At 40.0% G+C, this 18,625-nt stretch overlaps 2 protein-coding genes across 5 annotated transcripts in view; one reads left to right on the forward strand and one right to left on the reverse strand.

Moving 5' to 3' along the window:
* LOC110295101 (ATP-dependent translocase ABCB1) overlaps nt 1-18,625 on the reverse strand; it is a 171,023-nt gene that overhangs the window by 110,524 nt on the left and 41,874 nt on the right. The window lies entirely within an intron of this gene.
* The window catches only part of Rundc3b (RUN domain containing 3B), a 126,078-nt gene continuing 111,820 nt past the window's right edge, over nt 4,368-18,625 (forward strand). Inside the window, exon 1 of one of the 4 annotated variants that reach the window (XM_085836480.1) lies at nt 4,368-4,800. In XM_085836480.1, coding sequence (XP_085692606.1) covers nt 4,673-4,800 — 128 coding nt within the window. In that variant the 5' untranslated portion in view covers nt 4,368-4,672. The remainder of the gene's footprint in view (nt 4,801-18,625) is intronic. The other 3 variants (XM_021163318.3, XM_021163319.3, XM_085836481.1) reach the window with 3 other exon arrangements.

The raw sequence follows: 18,625 nt of genomic DNA on the forward strand, positions 1-18,625 counted from the left end.
GCAATAAAAATGCTAAGACAGGTTTGCTAGTATTTTTTATAAGATTAATAGGTAAGATTTATTATAAGATCAAAACATAAGTTATGTCGTGTTTGGTAATCTCTGACCTACAGAATTTTGTGCTTGAAGGTTTTTACATGTTTAATTGTAATTTTATTTCTTTAGGATAGGAGGAGATTATTGGGGATAATGGTATACAAGAATGTTGTAAGTATTAGTATCATAGGGTTCCTATGGATTTAACATCTATATTTTCACAGTGTATCTTATATTTAGTGTGTATGCGCATGAAAGTGCTGTTTGTATGAATGTGTGTATGTGTGTGTGTGTGTGTACATGCATTTGGAGGTTGGAAGTCAAACTTTGGGCTTCTAGGTGTCTGTAGTTCCTCCAAAGCCCTCTGATTTTTTTTTTTTAATAGAGGTCTCTCATCATTCCAAATTTTGCCAGTCAACCTAGGTTGGTTGGCCAATAAGCTCCAGGGATCTGTTTCCACATCTCAAGTGTTGAGCTTACAAGCATGCCATTAAACAGAGTTTTAAAAATGAGTTCTGGGGGTTGAACTCAAGCCTTTTCAAACATTTTATTGAGTGAGCTATCTTGTTAGCTCCTATAGAGAATCTTCTAATATATTTACATATTGTGCAAATGTTCAAATAGTGAATAGAAATATTAACCAAAAGAAGTTTAAAAATAGTGTGAAAACTCATTGAAGTTCTATAGTACGAGTACACTATATACTAACTATAAGTGATTTTTAATTCCTTTCATTTCTTATTTCCAGATTAGTAATCTGGAAAGCACTCAGAACATATCACTCAAGGTAAGTGATGGGGGCAAAAATCTTATCAAATGAGGCCACCAAGTGGCAGTTTAATGAGAACTGCAAAGTTAAATGAATTCTTGTGGTAAAGATTGTTATCATGTCAGGTGAGCCCACTAAAAGTGATGAAAATTAATGTTGTAGCCTGATAAGAAGAATTTCCTGTCTTCAGTCAGAAATCGAATGGTCATAGTACAAGTAACATGAAGGTGCACTGGATGCCAGAAGGCAATCTCACTTTTTTATTTTAAAATGTGTACCCACGTTCAACTTCTTTATAGATGCTTCCCTCCCAAATCTACTGAGCAAGGTTGCCTACCATTTGACTTCAGACATCTTCCTATTCCCTGTATCTTTTGAGACAGGGCCTAGTGTTCAATTTGCATCTGAAATGTTCCTCAGAGGCACAGGACTCAAATGTTTGTCCCCACCTGGTGGTTTTATTTTGGAAGGTTGTAAAATCTTTGGACAGTGGGACCTACTTGGAGGAAGCAGGTCTCTGAAAGAAGGTCCTGGAGTTGTCTTATCCCTGATGGATTTCCATACTCCACATCCTCTCAGATTTGAAGTCAGCTTCAATGCTCTCCTATACCCTTCCATGCCGTGAAACTTCGGAAGCATGTACCCAAATAAGCACTTCCTCCCTCAAACTGTCTATGTCAGATAGTTTGGACACAACAACACAAAACAAAGCAAGGTATTCCTTCTACCTATATTATCAGAATTCTGGGGTTGCAGAAGTATGCCACCATCCTTTGCTCTAGAAATTTTCTTTTTTTTTTTTCAATTTTTTATTCGGTATTTTCTTCATTTACATTTCAAATGCTATTCTGAAAGTCCCCTATACCGCCCTCCTCCCCTCCGTCCCCACTCCCACTTCTTGGCCCTGGTGTTCCCCTGTACTGGGGCATATAAAGTTTGTAGCACCAAGGGGCCTCTTTTCCCAATGATGACCGAGTAGGCCATCTTCTGCTACATATGCAGCTAGAGACACGAGCTCTGGGGGGTACTGGTTAGTTCATATTGCTGTTCCTCCTATAGGGTTGCAGATCCCTTCAGCTCCTTGGGTACTTTCTCTAGCTCCTCCATTGGGGGCCCTGTGTTCCATCCAATAGCTGACTTTGAGTATCCACTTCTGTGTTTGCCAGGCCCCAGCATAGTCTCACAAGAGACAGCTATATCTGGGTCCTTTCAGCAAAATCTTGCTGGCATATGCAATAGTGTCTGCCTTTGGAAGCTGATTATGGGATGGACCCCTGGGTGCGGCAGTCTCTGGATGGTCTATCATTTCACCTCAGCTCCAAGCTTTGTCTCTGTAACTTCTTCCATGGGTGTTCTGTTCCCAATTCTAAGAAGGGGCGAAGGAAGTGTCCACATTTTGGTCATCGTTCTTCTTGAGTTTCATGTGTTTTTGCAAAATGCATCTTGGGTATTCTAAGTTTCTGGGCTAATATCCACTTATCAGTGAGTGCATATCATGTGAGTTCTTTTGTGATTGGGTTACCTCACTCAGGATGGTATCCTCCAGATCCATCCATTTGCCTAGGAATTTCATAAATTCATTGTTTTTAATAGCTGAGTAGTACTCCATTGTGTAAATGTACCACATTTTCTGTATCCATTCCTCTGTTGAGGGACATCTGGGTTCTTTCCAGCTTCTGGCTATTACAAATAAGGCTGCTATGAACATAGTGGAGCATGTGTCCTTCTTACCGGTTGGGACATCTACTGGATATATGGCCAGGAGAGCTATTGTGGGATCCTCTGGTAGTACTATGTATTTTCTGAGGAACTGCCAGACTGATTTCCAGAGTGGTTATACAAGCTTGCAATCCCACCAACAATGGAGGAGTGTTCCTCTTTCTCCACATCCTCACTAGCATCTGCTGTCACCTGAATTTTTGATCTTAGCCATTCTGACTGGTGTGAGGTGGAATCTCAAGGTTGTTTTGATTTGCATTTCTCTGATGGTTAAGGATGTTGAACATTTTTTCAGGTGTTTCTCAGCCATTTGGTATTCCTCAGGTGAGAATTCTTTGTTTAGCTCTGAGCCCCATTTTTTAATGGGGTTATTTGATTTTATGGAGTCCACCTTCTTGAGTTCTTTATATATATTGGATATTAGTCCCCTATCCGATTTGGGATAGGTAAAGATCCTTTCTCAATCTGTTGGTGGTCTTTTTGTCTTATTCCTTACAGAAGCTTTGCAATTTTATGAGGTCCCATTTGTCAATTCTTGATCTTATAGCACAAGCCATTGCTCTTCTATTCAGGAATTTGCCCCCTGTACCCATATCTTTGAGGCTTTCCCCCACTTTCTCCTCTATAAGTTTCAGTGTCTCTGGTTTTATGTGAAGTTCCTTGATCCACTTAGACTTGACCTTAGTACAAGGAGATAGGAATGGATCAATTTGAATTCTTTTACATGATAACTGCCAGTTGTGCCAGCACCATTTGTTGAAAATGCTATCTTTTATTTCACTGGATGGTTTCAGCTCCCTTGTAGAAATTTTCTTAATAATTAATTTTTATTTTAACATAATTATATTTAAGAGAGGTGAGACTTTGTCCTGATTTTAGATTTTCAAAATTTAAAAAAAAGCAAACAAACAAACAAACAAAACCTGAAGTCTGGACATACTAGCTTACAGGCAGTCTGAGGTGAATGTCAGAGGTCAAGGCCTCAAGCCAGTAGCCTCCCATAGGTAAAGCCAGAGAAGTGGAGACTACAAAGTGGTCCTCCCAAGCGGCTTATTGGGACTCCAAGGCAGGATTTCCCTCTGCCCTTGACAAACCTCCCCCATGGCTCCCGAGCTGCAATTCAGTTCAGATCTCACTGCACAGAACCCAAGGCTGGACATCCACACTACACTCGTTTTTCTATGGTCAGTGTGGTTTCAAGGCTGTGCTGGACACTGAGTAAGATGAGGTGAATTCTAACCAGATTCACGCGAAGAGAAATGCCACGGGCGCACTCCCGGATGCCACTGTGTTGTTGTTTGTCAGGCTCAAAGAGGGCGTTTGGGACAAATGGAACCCTTCTTCTGTTCTAGGTAAGCCCCACCCCACCCAACTATGGCATTCTCCTGCTGAGGCTACTGAAGCCTCAGGACCAGGAATCTGTCATGAACATTTGAGACAGCCTTGTCAGGGTGACTATGGACCACAGTCGCCGTGGAGTAGGCACAGCAAAGCCGGCTTTCCAAGCCAAGGCTGCCCGGCCGCGCTCATCACCAACACGCCGCACGAGCGGGACCCGCGTTCTGACAGAGGCCCACGCGCCAGGGCGGGGCTCAAGCGAGCCTCTTTAAAAGCTCCTGGAGCGGGTCCCGCCCCCACCTCTCGTCATTGGCTCTCTCCGTAGCGGCCTCGTTCCCATAGGTGCAGGGGGCGGGGGCTGAGTGACAAGCGTGAGGAAGGGGGCTTCACCTCAGCGGCCCCGCCCTGCTGGAAGACTGACGTGCGGTTAGGCCTGCGGGGTGACAGGCTCGCCGGAGCGCTTGTGCGGCATCTCTGGGGACTCGGAGCCCGCCCGCGCGCGCTTCTCTCGTGGACGGCGGCGGCGCGCGCGCGCGCGCGAGCGAGGGTGGAGGTGGCTCGTGCGTGCGTGTGAGTGAGCGCGTGTGTATGTGTGAGAGGGAGTGTGTGTGAGTGTGTGTGTGCACGCGCGCGTGGAGCCTGGGTACCGGTGCCCCACTGCCTTCCACACCCTGCCTGCTCCGCGCCTCCTCCCTCGCCTCTCTCCCGCCCGGCGGGCTGCCATCGTTGAGAGAGAGAAGGCCGCGGGACACAGGTGTGCGAGGCTTGCGGGACCGCTGGAGACAAAGGGGGCGCGGAGGTGAGCCCGCCATGGCCTCCCGGAGCCTGGGGGGCCTGAGCGGGAGCCGCGGCGGCGGCGGCGGCGGCGGCAGCGGCAAGAAGAGCCTGAGCGCCCGCAACGCTGCGGTGGAGAGGAGGAACCTGATCACCGTGTGCAGGTGCGGGGCTGCGGGCGCCGGGCTGAGGGAGGTGCTGGGGCTCGGCGCTGCGGCCCGTGCCGCGCGTGGCCGCCGGCCAGCGGGGCCCTGCAGAGGGGCGGGAGCGTCTCCCCGCGAGGCCGTGGGCTAGCCCTCGCGTCTGAGGGTCCTCGCTTGGAGGCTGCCCGGGGAGGGCCGGGGCGGAGCCGGGGAGGAACCGTTTGGAACCCGCCAGCCTGCGTCTGAGTAGAAGAGGGCGGAGGAAGAGCAGCATCCAGCTGCTGTAGTAGTTACTGAGATGTCCCCAAATCCCTGTGCGCTCGCTCTCTTGCTGTCGCTTGTTGGCGTACGCAGTTTCACTCCTCTCCCTCGGCCCTTATCTGTATTGGGTATCTAAGTCTTGTCAACTACAGTGCTTGTGCTGCTTGCGCAATCGTGGAAGACTCCTGGTCAGTCCTTTTGGGCATTTATTTAAGGGCTTCCTGGTTGTAAATGTAGCCCTTCCTCCAGGAATTATAGAAATAGATAATCACTATCTATAAATCAAGAATTCAGAAAAATAAAACTGATTTTGAACAAGCTGATAAATTTTCTTTAAGTCTTATAATATTCTAGGCATCCATCTCTTAGTAACTACTCAGAGCTCTGTTAAAAATGATTTTGTTCCATCAAACTGGTTAATCGTCAACTAGTGATAATTCTCTTGTTATCAGCTAAATGATGAAACCTTTCCTGCTTCTCTGGCTTATGTCTATTTATTTTTTTCCTTATGTAAAATCGTGGCTAGCATCTTAAACAGATTGCAGATATCTGTAGAAGGAATGACATTCAGTATTTAAGCAACTTTTAAAAAAGTTGGATTCTAATGAATGCTCATCTATCAGGAAGAGCTTTGCTCACAGTTTGCATTGTAAGTGGTAAAATAATATAGACTATATTTATCATTTGTGCTGTGTAGAATACAAGCTTTTGGGACAGATGGGCTTTATTACATTGTTTTAAATTGAGGCAAATTTCTAAGTTAGATTCATAGAAAAATAAGCTAGTTGGGTAGTCTTATCTTTTAAAGATATTAAAATGATTTTTTTTTTTTAAGAAATGAGTCTCAAAGCAGGTTCCAGCCTAACCTGTGCTTCTTGAGTCATTATGCTGCATCAGAGCTTCAGCAGACTCAAACTTCCCGATGGTTTAACATTGGAAGGTGGACCAAGTTGATCTAGTGGAAATGTAACCGAGCTCATAATAAATGTTGTCATTAGCTAGTGTCTTAGAACCACCTCTTCATTATCTTCATTGTTTTGTCAGCTATACAATAATGTTGGACTAGATTTCTAGGAATTTCAAATAATGGACTTAAAATGAATGATAGCCATCAAGCATCATGTGATCATATTTGGTTTTTAATGTTTCCAAATATGAACACGGTGATAATGGTAGAAAAATATTTGTAACAGATAGGTGAGGCACATGCATTTTTCTCTAAACAAACATTTGAATTGTGGTCCCATTTTGTGATTCTTTATTGATGTCCTGGAAAAACGGAAATTTATAGAACTAGAACAAACAAAACTAACTGCCAACCACAACATTTAATTTCTTATACTTGCACAGTAAAGTTTTTTTCCCTTAAAAAGTTAGATATAGTTTCAGTGCTATAGCATAAAACTATACAATTCTGTATTAATGACATATACAAGTACAATTTTTTACTGTTCTGAATTTTGGAATTAGGCTTTAAGATAGTCAGGAAAAGAACTAAATTGAATTTGGGTTCATTATGATTGTGTGTGTACGTGTAATTCAATTTGTTACAGAAAACTCTTATATATTGTGGACTAAAACCACTGTATAGTACTTACCAAATAAATATTTAGTTTATTTTTTCATAGGTTGTACTGGAGAGAAAATAGGTTATTTGAGAACTCTAAATTTTCACACACAACTCCAAAATTTATACACTGATTTTAGCTACCCTATTTTGTGTACATATTTTTCATTATTTAGAACTTTGAAAAATTGAGGTATATTTTTCCATATTCTCCCTGTCCTCCTTTTCTGTACATGGCCTTGCTGTGTAACCTTAACTGGCATGAAACTTGCTATGTAGATTAGGCTTGCCTCAAATTCACTGAGATCTTCCTGTCTCTGCCTCCGGAGCCTTGTGCTTTATACTGGGCCTGTCCTTTGGACTTTTTTAACCTGCATTTTTTATCCACATAAATTCAGATGTTTGTCATTTTTTTCTGTTGTTTTTAAACTTATGCATTTTTCAAAGATTTTTATATTGTGTATGAGTGTCTTGCTTACATGTATGACTGTGCTCTGTGTATGTAAATTGCTCTCTGAGGCCAGACCAGAAGAGGTGTTAGATGCCCTGGAACTGGAGTTACAAATAGTTGTGAGCTGCCACATGGGTTCTGGAATCAAACATGAGTCCTCTAGAAGAGCAGCCAGCACTCTTAATCACTGAACCATCTCTACAGCTCAAGCAGATATCTTTTTAAGCCTACGTATTTCTTTGGCCTTAGTTTTATTGGCAAATACAATTAAAATCTAATTCATCTTTCAGTTTATAATACTATATAAAATACTAAAATATTCATATTTAACATTTTAAAACAACTTTTGTCAAACTTTTAAGTCAATAGTCTGCTGGCTAGTTTTTTGTCAGCTTGACACAGCTAGAGTCATCAGAGAGGTGAGATCCTTATTTGAGAAAATACCTCCATAAGATCCAGCTGTAGACATTTTCTTTTTTTCTTTTCTTTTTTTTTAGATTTGGCTGATTTTTTTTTATATATTTCTTTTTTAATTTTTTTATTTAAACAATTTTTATTAGATATTTTCTTCATTTACAATTCAAATGCTATCCTATCCTGAAAGTCCCCTATACCTTCCCCCACCCTGCTCCCCAACCCACCCACTCTGGCTTCCTGGCCCTAGCATTTTCTTAATTAGTGATTGATGCAAGAACCTTCCCCTCCTCTAATCCCCCATTATGGATGGTACAATTTCTGGGCAGGTGCTTCTGGGTTCTACAAGAAAGCAAGCCATGAGGAGCAAGTCACTAAGCAGCCCACCCTCCAGGACCTCTACTTCAGCTCCTGCCTCCAGGTTCCTGCCCTGTTTTGAGTTCCTGTCCAGACTTCCTTTGCTGATAAACAGTGATCTGGAAGTATAAGCCAAATAAGCCCTTTCCTCTCCATCTTGCTTTTTGGTCATGGTGTTTTATTGCACCAGTAGAAACTCTAACTAAGACTGTAGTTTAAAGGAACTTTTTATACAAAATCAATTTTCCTGGCTTGTGGATAAAAAAAAGACAAGGGTGATTTAAAAAATACACAATAGATTAACCAGGATAGAGACAAATGGTGATTTTTATAATTAAATACTTTAATAACATGAAACATCATTTTATAGGTCAAGATAGTATTTCAGAGAACTAGTATTACTTCAAATGAGAACAGCACCTCATTTCTTTAGTGTGGTCAAGGAATAAAGAGCTCATATTTTATATGTAACTAGGATCTACTCTGAGCTTAAACTTCTTCCCTCAGGTATACTGCTTCAGTCAGCACTTACTATGGAATACAGTCTTCTGTATAATGAAGCTCATAATTTAAATGCTCATATTTAACACAATAAGCAGCAATTTTAGATAAATTACTTAACAAAAAAAAGAGGTTGCACATTTCTTTACCTTCTTTAGAGAGAATACAGATAGCACAATGCCATAACTATTGATGAGTGTCTTCTGTGTCTATGAATATATGCACTGTGCAGTGGCTGTCCTTGGAGACTCTTGAGGTACCTTAGTACCTTTAGCTAAATGGCCCCCTAAGATTTGTTGTTTAGAGTTCTTTGTTTTTGCTGCCTGCTGTTTCTTCCTGCTGACTTAGCTGTTGTTTCTTTAAGGTGTGCTCCCAGAAGCGCTTTCATACTTCACATGTTGGCTTGCTGACTATAGCTGTTGTGAACTAGGGAAGGGGATAAATAAATGTGTGTCTAGAGGCACAAGTTAAATGAGAGAACTTTAGCAGTCTTAGTTTTAGATATAAAATACTCAGGGGCAGGAGTATTGCTCTGCTTGAACTTGTTTATAGTTCAAATGTATGTATGTAAATATTACAGAGTATATTGACGATAATATCCTTTAAACACAGTAACATTCTTTGTTACTACTTGATTGAGTGTAGCCATACCTTGGTATGATGGATATGAAAACTATTCAAATCTTGTTATATGTAGTAGAACGTTGATCAACATTTTGAGGTCAGTTCATAGCATCATAGAGAGCTCTGGAACGTGCAGAATGAATTGCTCCATATTCTTATATTTCCAATTACTCTTATACATCTTCCTTCAGTGTTCACTGAGAGCTAAGATAGGAAGCAATCTAGGAGGTCTTTTTGATGCTATTGTCACGAGCAATGTATACTATAAAGATAGCTTGTGAAGATTTCTGTGAGAGGATCTGTCTTATATCAGTGTCAACAGTTGCCTAATTCTAGGCAATTAGTTTATTTATATTGTTGAGCATATGAATATGGAACTTACAACCTTATCTTTGTTTTAGATAGTTGATAGGTTAAATCTGTGACCAGTTTTTAAAAATATATGTAGAACATTGTGGTAATTCATTCAGCTCCACTATACCTCTACATTTCAAATATGATTTTGTGTATGTATGTGTTTGTGCATGTACGTACATGTTTTGTGCATTCAGGTGCATGTGATGGTCTGAAGTCAACCTCAAGTGTCATTCCTCAAGCATTGTCTACCCTGGTTCTGCATAAGGGGACTGAAGGTCACCAAATGAGGTAGACTGACTGACCAGTGAGCCTTGGGGATCTGCCTCTGCCTTCTTTTCCCAGCCCTGGGATTGTGACTGGGATGTTTGTTTGTTTGTTTGTTTGTTTGTTTTTAATATAATTCTGGAGATTGAACACAGGTCCTCATGCAAATAGAGCACTTTACTGACTGAGGTGTCTCCTCAGCTTCTGGAATTGTATTGATTTAAAATATGCATGTTAAAGAGAATACATAGCATAAACATACTGCCCATTGCATTTTTGTTTTTCTATTGACTTTTTCCTGCACAGTGTAAAGAGAATTCCTTAATTATAAAGCAATCTATAGGTTTCCTTCATGATTAATACTAACCAGCTTAATAATCTGCTTGATTTCCCAAGTAATCAAATACTCTCATTTTCTTCTAAAGCTTTGTTGTTTTGCTTTTTGCATTTATATCAACAATCCATTTGCAGATTATTTGTATTTGTGGTGTTAAGTGTGGGGATTAAATATTGTCCTTAAAAAAAATCAGTTGGCCTAGTACTGCCTGTTGAAAATACCTGTCTAAGGGGGCTGGTGAGATGGCTCAAGGGGTAAGAGCACCCGACTGCTCTTCCAAAGGTCCGAAGTTCAAATCCCAGCAACCACATGGTGGCTCACAACTACCCGTAACAGAGATCTGATGCCCTCTTCTAGTGTCTGAAGACAGCTACAGTGTACTTACATATAATAAATAAATAAATAAATCAAAAAAAAAAAGAAAATACCTGTCTAATACCTTCAGATAATACTTTTGTCTTAAATAACAGGACTGTTATGCCTCTATTTCCCGGCTCTTTTTCTCATTTCATCAGTCTACTAATTTCTTCTTGAAATAATTTAGTACTATCTTAATAACTATTATTTATAATATGTCTTACTGTTTGATAATAAAGTTTTATAGCTTTATATTTGGAGATAATCCTGTCCTTTAGCCTTTTGCCAGATAAATTGTGCAAATCTACCTATCAGTTTCCATGAAAGGCATTCTGAGTTTTTAAAAAGCTTTACCATTTTTAATATGTATATAATGTAGTTTGGTCATTTTATGTGCCTACATCACTCTCTTGTCTCCCTCACACTCCTCATTGAACAACTTCTGCCCAATAAATCCACTTTGTAATTATATGTCATGTGTCTGCTTGCTTTGTTTTGTTGTAACCCACTGAATTCCATTCAGATTGCATGCATAAGCGTCAAGGGGATGATCATGGGCATCTTACCAGTGGTTATACCACTGAAGACTATGACACCTCCTCCTCCAACAACCGTTAACTATCATTAGGGATCTGGGAGTTTTCTTATGCTTCCACTGATCCTATAAATCATTTTTGATAAACTTTCATCTTCATAATATTAAAACTTATATGTACTCAATGAACACAATAAATATTTTCATATATTTTAATAATATCTTCTCAGTCTCAGAAATAGACATTGGTTTAGAATATATAGGCATTATAAATCTGTATTTGTACCGAATGTATTCATGTATATTGGATATATTTATATTATTATAACCAAATCATTATATTTTCCCCCATTGTTGCTAGTATGAAGGCATAAAATTGGTCTTTAAACATTCTAGCCTGGAAAATATGGTCTTCAATAGATTTATTGGCTGAGCCTATCAGATTTTCTACAGGTTTAAAAAGATTGATGAAAACTCAGGCATGTATGTTTTATTTCTTCATTTGTCAATCTTTATCTGTTTTACTTCTTATCTCACTACTTACTATGTTGGCTAGGATCCCTAATGCAGTGTTACAGAAAACATTAAGGATTTTATGACTTCTGTGGGCGTTTGCAGCAGATTTTTCTTATTTCTCTACTATTTCTAGATTCCTGGGAATTCTTATCTTAGGTAGATACCAAATTTTTTTGCCTAGCAAGATTAAACATCATGCCCACCCCTATTTTCTTTTTCCTATTTTCTTGTCCATGTACTGAATTCTGTTGTTTGACTTTAAATGTCCTACTACCATGGAATAAAACGCCATTAGGTGATGTTTTTGAGATTTCTTTGCATATAGCTGAGTTAATATTTGGGATTTTTTTTTTTTTACATATTTACTCATTGGAAAGATTGGTCTATACTTGTCCTTTCTTGTCATGTCCTCATCTAGTTTTATCAAGGTTATCTTGCTGTTTTGTCATGTTCTACATAGGTTTTATAAGATTGATACTATTTCCTTCTATAATAGAGCAATTCACCAAGTAGCAACCTAGACTATATTTCTTTGTGGAAATAAAAATTCTGTGGGAAAATTATTAACAGATTCACTTTATCTAGTAGATTTTAACAACCCAGATTTCTGTTTTTTTCATCATTTTTAGTAAATTTTTTTAGAGAATACATTTCTATATCTATATATTTTGAGCGCTCTCTCTCTCTCTCTCTATATATATATATATATATATATACACATATGTATGTATATATATATGTGTGTGTTTGTGTGTGTATATATATATATATACTTTTTGAGATAGGATCTGGCTGTGTATGTAGCTTAGGTACTTCAAACTCAGGATCCATCTGCTTCAGCATCTCCTGAGTGCAGAGAGTGTTAATGCCTTTTTCTTGGTTAAAAAAAAAATTCTATAGAGATTTACCACCTGTAATCCTGAAATATGTATTTCCCTCACTGTCTTCTTACTAAGGCTTATCTAAAAATTAACTTTTTTCAAAGAATCATCTTTGGATTTTGTTAATTTTCTCTGTCTAATCATGGATTATTTTTAAAATAGTACCCAAGGAGCTGAAGGGGTCTGCAACCCTACAGGAGGAACAACAATATGAACTAACCAGTAGCCCCCAGAGCTGTGTCTCTAGTTGCATATGTAGCAAAGGATGGCCTAGTCGGCCATCAATGGGAAGAGAGGCCCTTGGTCTTGTGAAGATTATATGCCCCAGTACAGGGGAATGCCAGGGCCAGGAAGAGGGAGTGGGTGGGTTGGGGAGCAAGATGGGGCTACGTAGGGTATAGGGGACTTTCGGGATAGCATTTGAAATGTAAATGAAGAAAATATCTAATAAAAAATGCCTTAAAAAAGAACTATAATTTTCAGGTAAAGGCCTTCTAGTTACCCTTTACTTACATTTTAAACATAATTCTACTCTGTAAAGATTATTTTCTGAAAGACTTCAAGCTTTTGAAATTTTGTTGATGGTTGCTTTATAATATAACATATGGCTAGTTTCCATCAGTGTTTTCTATACATTTGCATGTTCTGTTGATTGCTTGTTCTATATATGCAGTTTATATCTCGTGTGTTATATCTTTCATAACTTGCCTATTCATTTATTTATTTGCTTATTTATTTTATTTTTCAAGACAGAGTTTCTCTGTGTAGCCCTGGCTGGAACTCACTCTGTAGACCAAGCTGGCCTCACACTCACAAGAGCTCCATCTGCCTCTGCCTTCTAAGTGTTGGGATTAAAGTCTACCTTGTAATAGGAGAGAGGTAATACAGTATCTGAGTTTATATCTATTTTTCCATTTTGTTATTATACATATAGAATTGGGGGTTTAGGTTGCTAATTATTGTGATCGTTTCCTTGTTGCTTGCTGTACTTGTCATCATGATATATCCATTTATATTTCTAACAAGACTACTTTATTCAAAGCCACTTTATCAGTTGCTAAAATTGTCAAAATGGCATTGGGAATAAAAAAAAAAGTAAAGATGGGACAGCTTTAAAAAAGCACAGAGAAACAGAATGATAGCATCCATAACTGCAGCCTGACTGGGGAAGAGGGAAAAGCAACTCTGAGGAAACAGACTGTGCCAGTTCTATCCGCAGGATAAGCTCATAGTTCTCAAAAGCCTTACATCTAGAGAATGTGTCTATGTGGAGGTGAGCTGAGTTGGTGTGGAGGCCAGCGTTAGAAATTGATATGTTTATCTCAGAGTGTGATAAGCAGACACCATCTTGTATGAAGGCCTCTTACTTGAGAATGAGCTTATCTAGGGGACCTGAAAACAGTAAACAGTCATTATAGGTCAGCAGTCTTTGGACAGCAATCTTGGACACCTTGCCATAGCATTTGGTTGGGAGACTACAGTCTTAGAAAAAGGGAAGGTGTAGACAGGGCTATCTCCCTCATAGCATCTCCACCCCTTCCCACATTTCAGTACCAGAGTTCAGACTGAAGGGCAAGGTGGTCAGTGGTTCCAAACTCATATCAAACATTAGTGCAGAGGACTGTAGAGTACTGTGGAGACTGGGAGTGTTGAGCCAGTGCCCAGTGATTGCTATCTCCAAAGCTGCCTCCCTGCCACTTGTTTGCTTTGAGGAAGGAATATGAGTTCTAAGCCCATGTCCAGTGGACTAGCCAATTTTCAACTTCTTCCCAGCTGCAGGATGGCTTCTTATCTTAGTTAGGATTTTACTGCTGTGACAGACACCATGATCAACGAAGCTCCTATAAGGATAATGTTTACCTGGGGCTGGCTTACAGGTTGAGAGGGTCAGTCCATTTTATCATCAAGGCAGGACCATGACAGAGTCTAGGCAGCCATGGTGTAGGAGGAGCACTGAGAGTTCTAAATCTTCATCTGAAAGCTCCTAGGAGAAGACTGACTTCCAGGCAGCTAAGATGAGGGTCCTAAAGCCCATGCCCACATCCGTGGTGACACACCTACTTTAACAAAGTCACACCTCCAAATATTGCCACACCCTGTACTAAGCATATTCCAGCCACAATGCTTCTGAAAGATCTGCGACTAGCTATCTTACTTAGAGTTTTCCATTGCTGTGAAGACACACCATGACCATGACAACTTTTGTAATGGAAAGCATTTAATTGGGGCTAGCTTATAGTTTTGAGGTTTAGTCCATATAATGGTGGGAAGCATGGTGGCACATAGACAGACCTGGAGCTGGAGAGGTAGCTGAGACAGACATGGAGTTGGAGAGGTGGCTGGGAGTTCTACATCTGGATCAGTGGGCAGCAAGAAGAGAGAGTGAGTCACTAGGCCTGACTTAGAGCTTCTGAAACCTCAAAGCCCATCCCCCATTGATGTACTCTTTTTCAGCAAGGCCACACCTACTCCAAGGCCACACTTCCAATAATGCCACTCCTTATCAGTGTATGGGGGCCATTTTCATTCAGAACACCACATTCTACTCCCTAGTCCCCATAAGCTTGTAGCCATATCATAATGTAAAGTACATTTAGTCTAACTTCAAAAGTCCCTACAGTCTATTATAATCTCAACAGTTTTAAAAAGTCCACAGTTCAAAGATTCTGATACTCAAGGAAATCTCTTAACTATAACCTCTTGTAATTCAAAATCATAAAGCAGATCACATATTTCTAATGTATAATGGCACAGGATATACATTAACATTTCAGAAAGGGAACACAGTGAGAAAATACTGGACCAAAGTAAGACCAAAAATCAGCAGGGAAAACTCCAAACTCTGCATCTTCATGTCTAAAGTAAAAGTGTTCTTCAGATCTTCAACTCTTTTCAGTTTTGCTGACTGGAACACACTTCTTGTGTGCTAGTTCCTCTCCCTGCCCATTTGCCTTGCTAGTCCTCCATGCAGAGACACCCCTAACATGCCTGGCCTCAACTGTTTTCTTAGTCATGGAGGGAGATTCCATAACCCCTTTCTTGGATCCTTGACTCTAAAGCCAAACCATGTGGTTGAAACTGCCAAGTTCTGCTGCTGACTGTGGCTGAAACATGGCCCCCTTGATCAAATACATTTTCACCAGCTTTCTGTATTCTATGGTTTCCTGTACTACTAAAATTTGGCTGTCCTGGAGTTTGCTCTATACACCAGGCTGGCCTCAAACTCAAAGACCTGTCTGCCTCTGCTTCTTTCTGAGTGCTGGGATTAAAGACACTTGCCACAATGCTTATCTATAAACTTCTTTTTTTTAAATATATTTTTAATTAGGTATTTCCTTCATTTACATTGCAAATGCTATCACAAAAGTCACCCAGACCTTCTCCCCCACTCCCCTACTCTCCCACTTCTACTTCTTGGCCCTGGTGTTCCCCTGTACTGAGGGATATAAAGTTTGGAAGACCAAGGGGCCTCTCTTCCCAATGATGGCCAACTAGGCCATCTTCTGATACATATGCAGCTAGAGATATGAACTCCAGGGGGTACTGGTTAGTTCATATTGATGTTCCACCTATAGGGTTGCAAACCCCTTTAGCTCCTTGGGTACTTTCTCTAGCTCCTCCATTGGAGACCCTGTGTTCCATCCAATAGCTGACTGTGAGCATCCACTTCTGTGTTTGCCAGGCCCCAGAATAGCCTCACAAGAGACAGCTATATCAGGGTTCTTTCAACAAAATCTTGCTGGTGTATGCAATGGTGTCATTGTTTGGAGGCTGATTATGGGATGGAACCCGGGTATGGCAGTCTCTAGATGGTCCATCCTTTCGTCTCAGCTCCAAACTTTGTCTCTATAATTCCTTCCATGGGTGTTTTGTTCCCAATTCTAAGAAGGGGCAAAGTGTCCACACTTTGCTCTTCATTCTTCTTGAGTTTCATGTGTTTTGCAAAATGTATCTTGTATCTTGGGTATTCTAAGTTTCTGGGCTAATATCCACTTATCAGTGAGTACATATCATGTGAGATCTTTTGTGATTGGGTTACCTCACTCAGGATGATGCCCTGCAGGTCCATCCATTTGCCTAGGAATTTCATAAATTCATTGTTTTTAATAGCTGAGTAGTACTCCATTGTGTAAATGTACCATATTTTCTGTATCCATTCCTCTGTTGAGGGACATCTGGGTTCTTTCCAGCTTCTGGCTATTATAAATAAGGCTGCTATGAACATAGTGGAGCATGTGTCCATATTACCAGTTGGAACATCTGGATATATGCCCAGGGGAGCTATTGTGGGATCCTCTGGTAGTACTATGTTCAATTTTCTGAGGAACCGCCAGACTGATTTCCAGAGTGGTTGTACAAGCTTGCAATCCCACCAACAATGGAGGAGTGTTCCTCTTTCTCCACATTCTCGCCAGCATCTGCTGTCACCTGAATTTTTGATCATAGACATTCTGACTGGTGTTAGGTGGAATCTCAGGGTTGTTTTGATTTGCATTTCCCTGATGATTAAGGATGCTGAACATTTTTTCAGGTGCTTCTCGCCATTTGGTATTCCTCAGGTGAGAATTCTTTGTTTAGCTCTGAGCCCCATTTTTAATGGGGTTATTTGATTTTCTGGAGTTCACCTTTTTCAGTTCTTTATATATATTGGATATTAGTCCCCTATCTGATTTAGGATTGGTAAAGATCTTTTCCCAATCTGTTGGTGGCCTTTTTGTCTTATTGACAGTGTCTTTTTCCTTACAGAAGCTTTGCTATTTTATGAGGTCCCATTTGTCAATTCTTGATCTTATAGCACAGGCCATTGCTGTTCTGTTTAGGAATTTTTCCCCTGTGCCCATATCTTTGAGGCTTTTCCCTACTTTATTCTCTATAACTTTCATTGTCTCTGGTTTTATGTGGAGTTCCTTGATCCACTTAGATTTGACCTTAGTACAAGGAGATAGGAATGGATCAATTTGCATTCTTCTACATGATAACCACCAGTTGTGCCAGCACCATTTGTTGAAAATGCTGTCTTTTTTTCCACTGGATGGTTTTAGCTGCCTTGTCAAAGATCAAGTGACCATAGGTGTGTGGGTTCATTTCTGGGTCTTCAATTCTATTCCATTGGTCTACTTATCTGTCGCTATACCAGTACCATGCAGTTTTTATCATAATTGCTCTGAAGTACAGCTTTAGGTCAGGCATGGTGATTCCACCAGAGGTTCTTTTATCCTTGAGAAGAGTTTTTGCTATCCTAGGTTTTTTGTTATTCCAGATGAATTTGCATATTGCCCTTTCTAATTCGTTGAAGAATTGAATTGGAATTTTGATGGGGATTGCATTGAATCTGTAGATTGCTTTTGACAAGATAGCCATTTTTACTATATTGATCCTGCCAATCCATGAGCATGGGAGATCTTTCCATCTTCTGAAATCATCTTCAATTTCTTTCTTCAGAGACTTGAAGTTCTTATCATACATGTCTTTAACCTCCTTAGAGTCACGCCAAGGTATTTTATATTATTTGTGACTTGAGAAGGGTGTTGTTTCCCTATTTTCTTTCTCAGCCTGTTTATTCTTTGTGTAGAGAAAGGCCATTGACTTGTTAGAGTTAATTTTATATCCAGCTACTTCACCAAAGCTGTTTATCTGGTTTAGGAGTTCCCTGGTGGAATTTTTAGGGTCACTTATATATACTATCATATCATCTGCAAAAAGGGATATTTTGACTTCTTCCTTTCCAATTTGTATACCCTTGATTTCCTTTAATTGTCGAATTGCTCTGGCTAGGACTTCAAGTACAATGTTGAATAGGTAGGGAGAAAGTGGGCAGCCTTGTCTAGTCTCTGATTTTAGTGGGATTGCTTCCAGCTTCTCACCATTTACTTTGATGTTGGCTACTGGTTTGCTGTAGATTGTTTTTATCATGTTTATGTATGGGCCTCAAATCCTGATCTTTCCAAGACTTTTATCCTGATTTTATCCTGGATTTTGTCAAATTCTTTCTCTGCATCCAATGAGATGATCATGTGTTTTATGTCTTTGAGTTTGTTTATATAGTGGATTACGTTGATGGATTTCCGTATATTAAACCATCCCTGCATCCCTGGAATGAATCCTACTTGGTCAGGATGGATGATTGTTTTGATGTGTTCTTGGATTCGGTTAGCGAGAATTTTATTGAGTATTTTTGCATCGATATTCGTAAGGGAAATTAGTCTGAAGTTCTCTATCTTTGTTCGGTCTTTCTGTGATTTAGGTATCAGAGTAATTGTGGCTTTATAGAATCAATTGGGTAGAGTACCTTCTGCTTCTAGGTTGTGGAATAGTTTGTGAAGAACTGGAAATAGATCTTCTTTTAACTCTGCATTAAACCCATCTGGTCCTGGGCTTTTTTTGGTTGGGAGACTATTAATGACTGTTTCTATTTCTTTAGGAG

This window comes from Mus caroli, unplaced genomic scaffold (genome assembly GCF_978045245.1).
Source record: "Mus caroli unplaced genomic scaffold, Mus_caroli_1 scaffold_4, whole genome shotgun sequence".
Classification (NCBI taxonomy): Eukaryota; Metazoa; Chordata; class Mammalia; order Rodentia; family Muridae; genus Mus; species Mus caroli.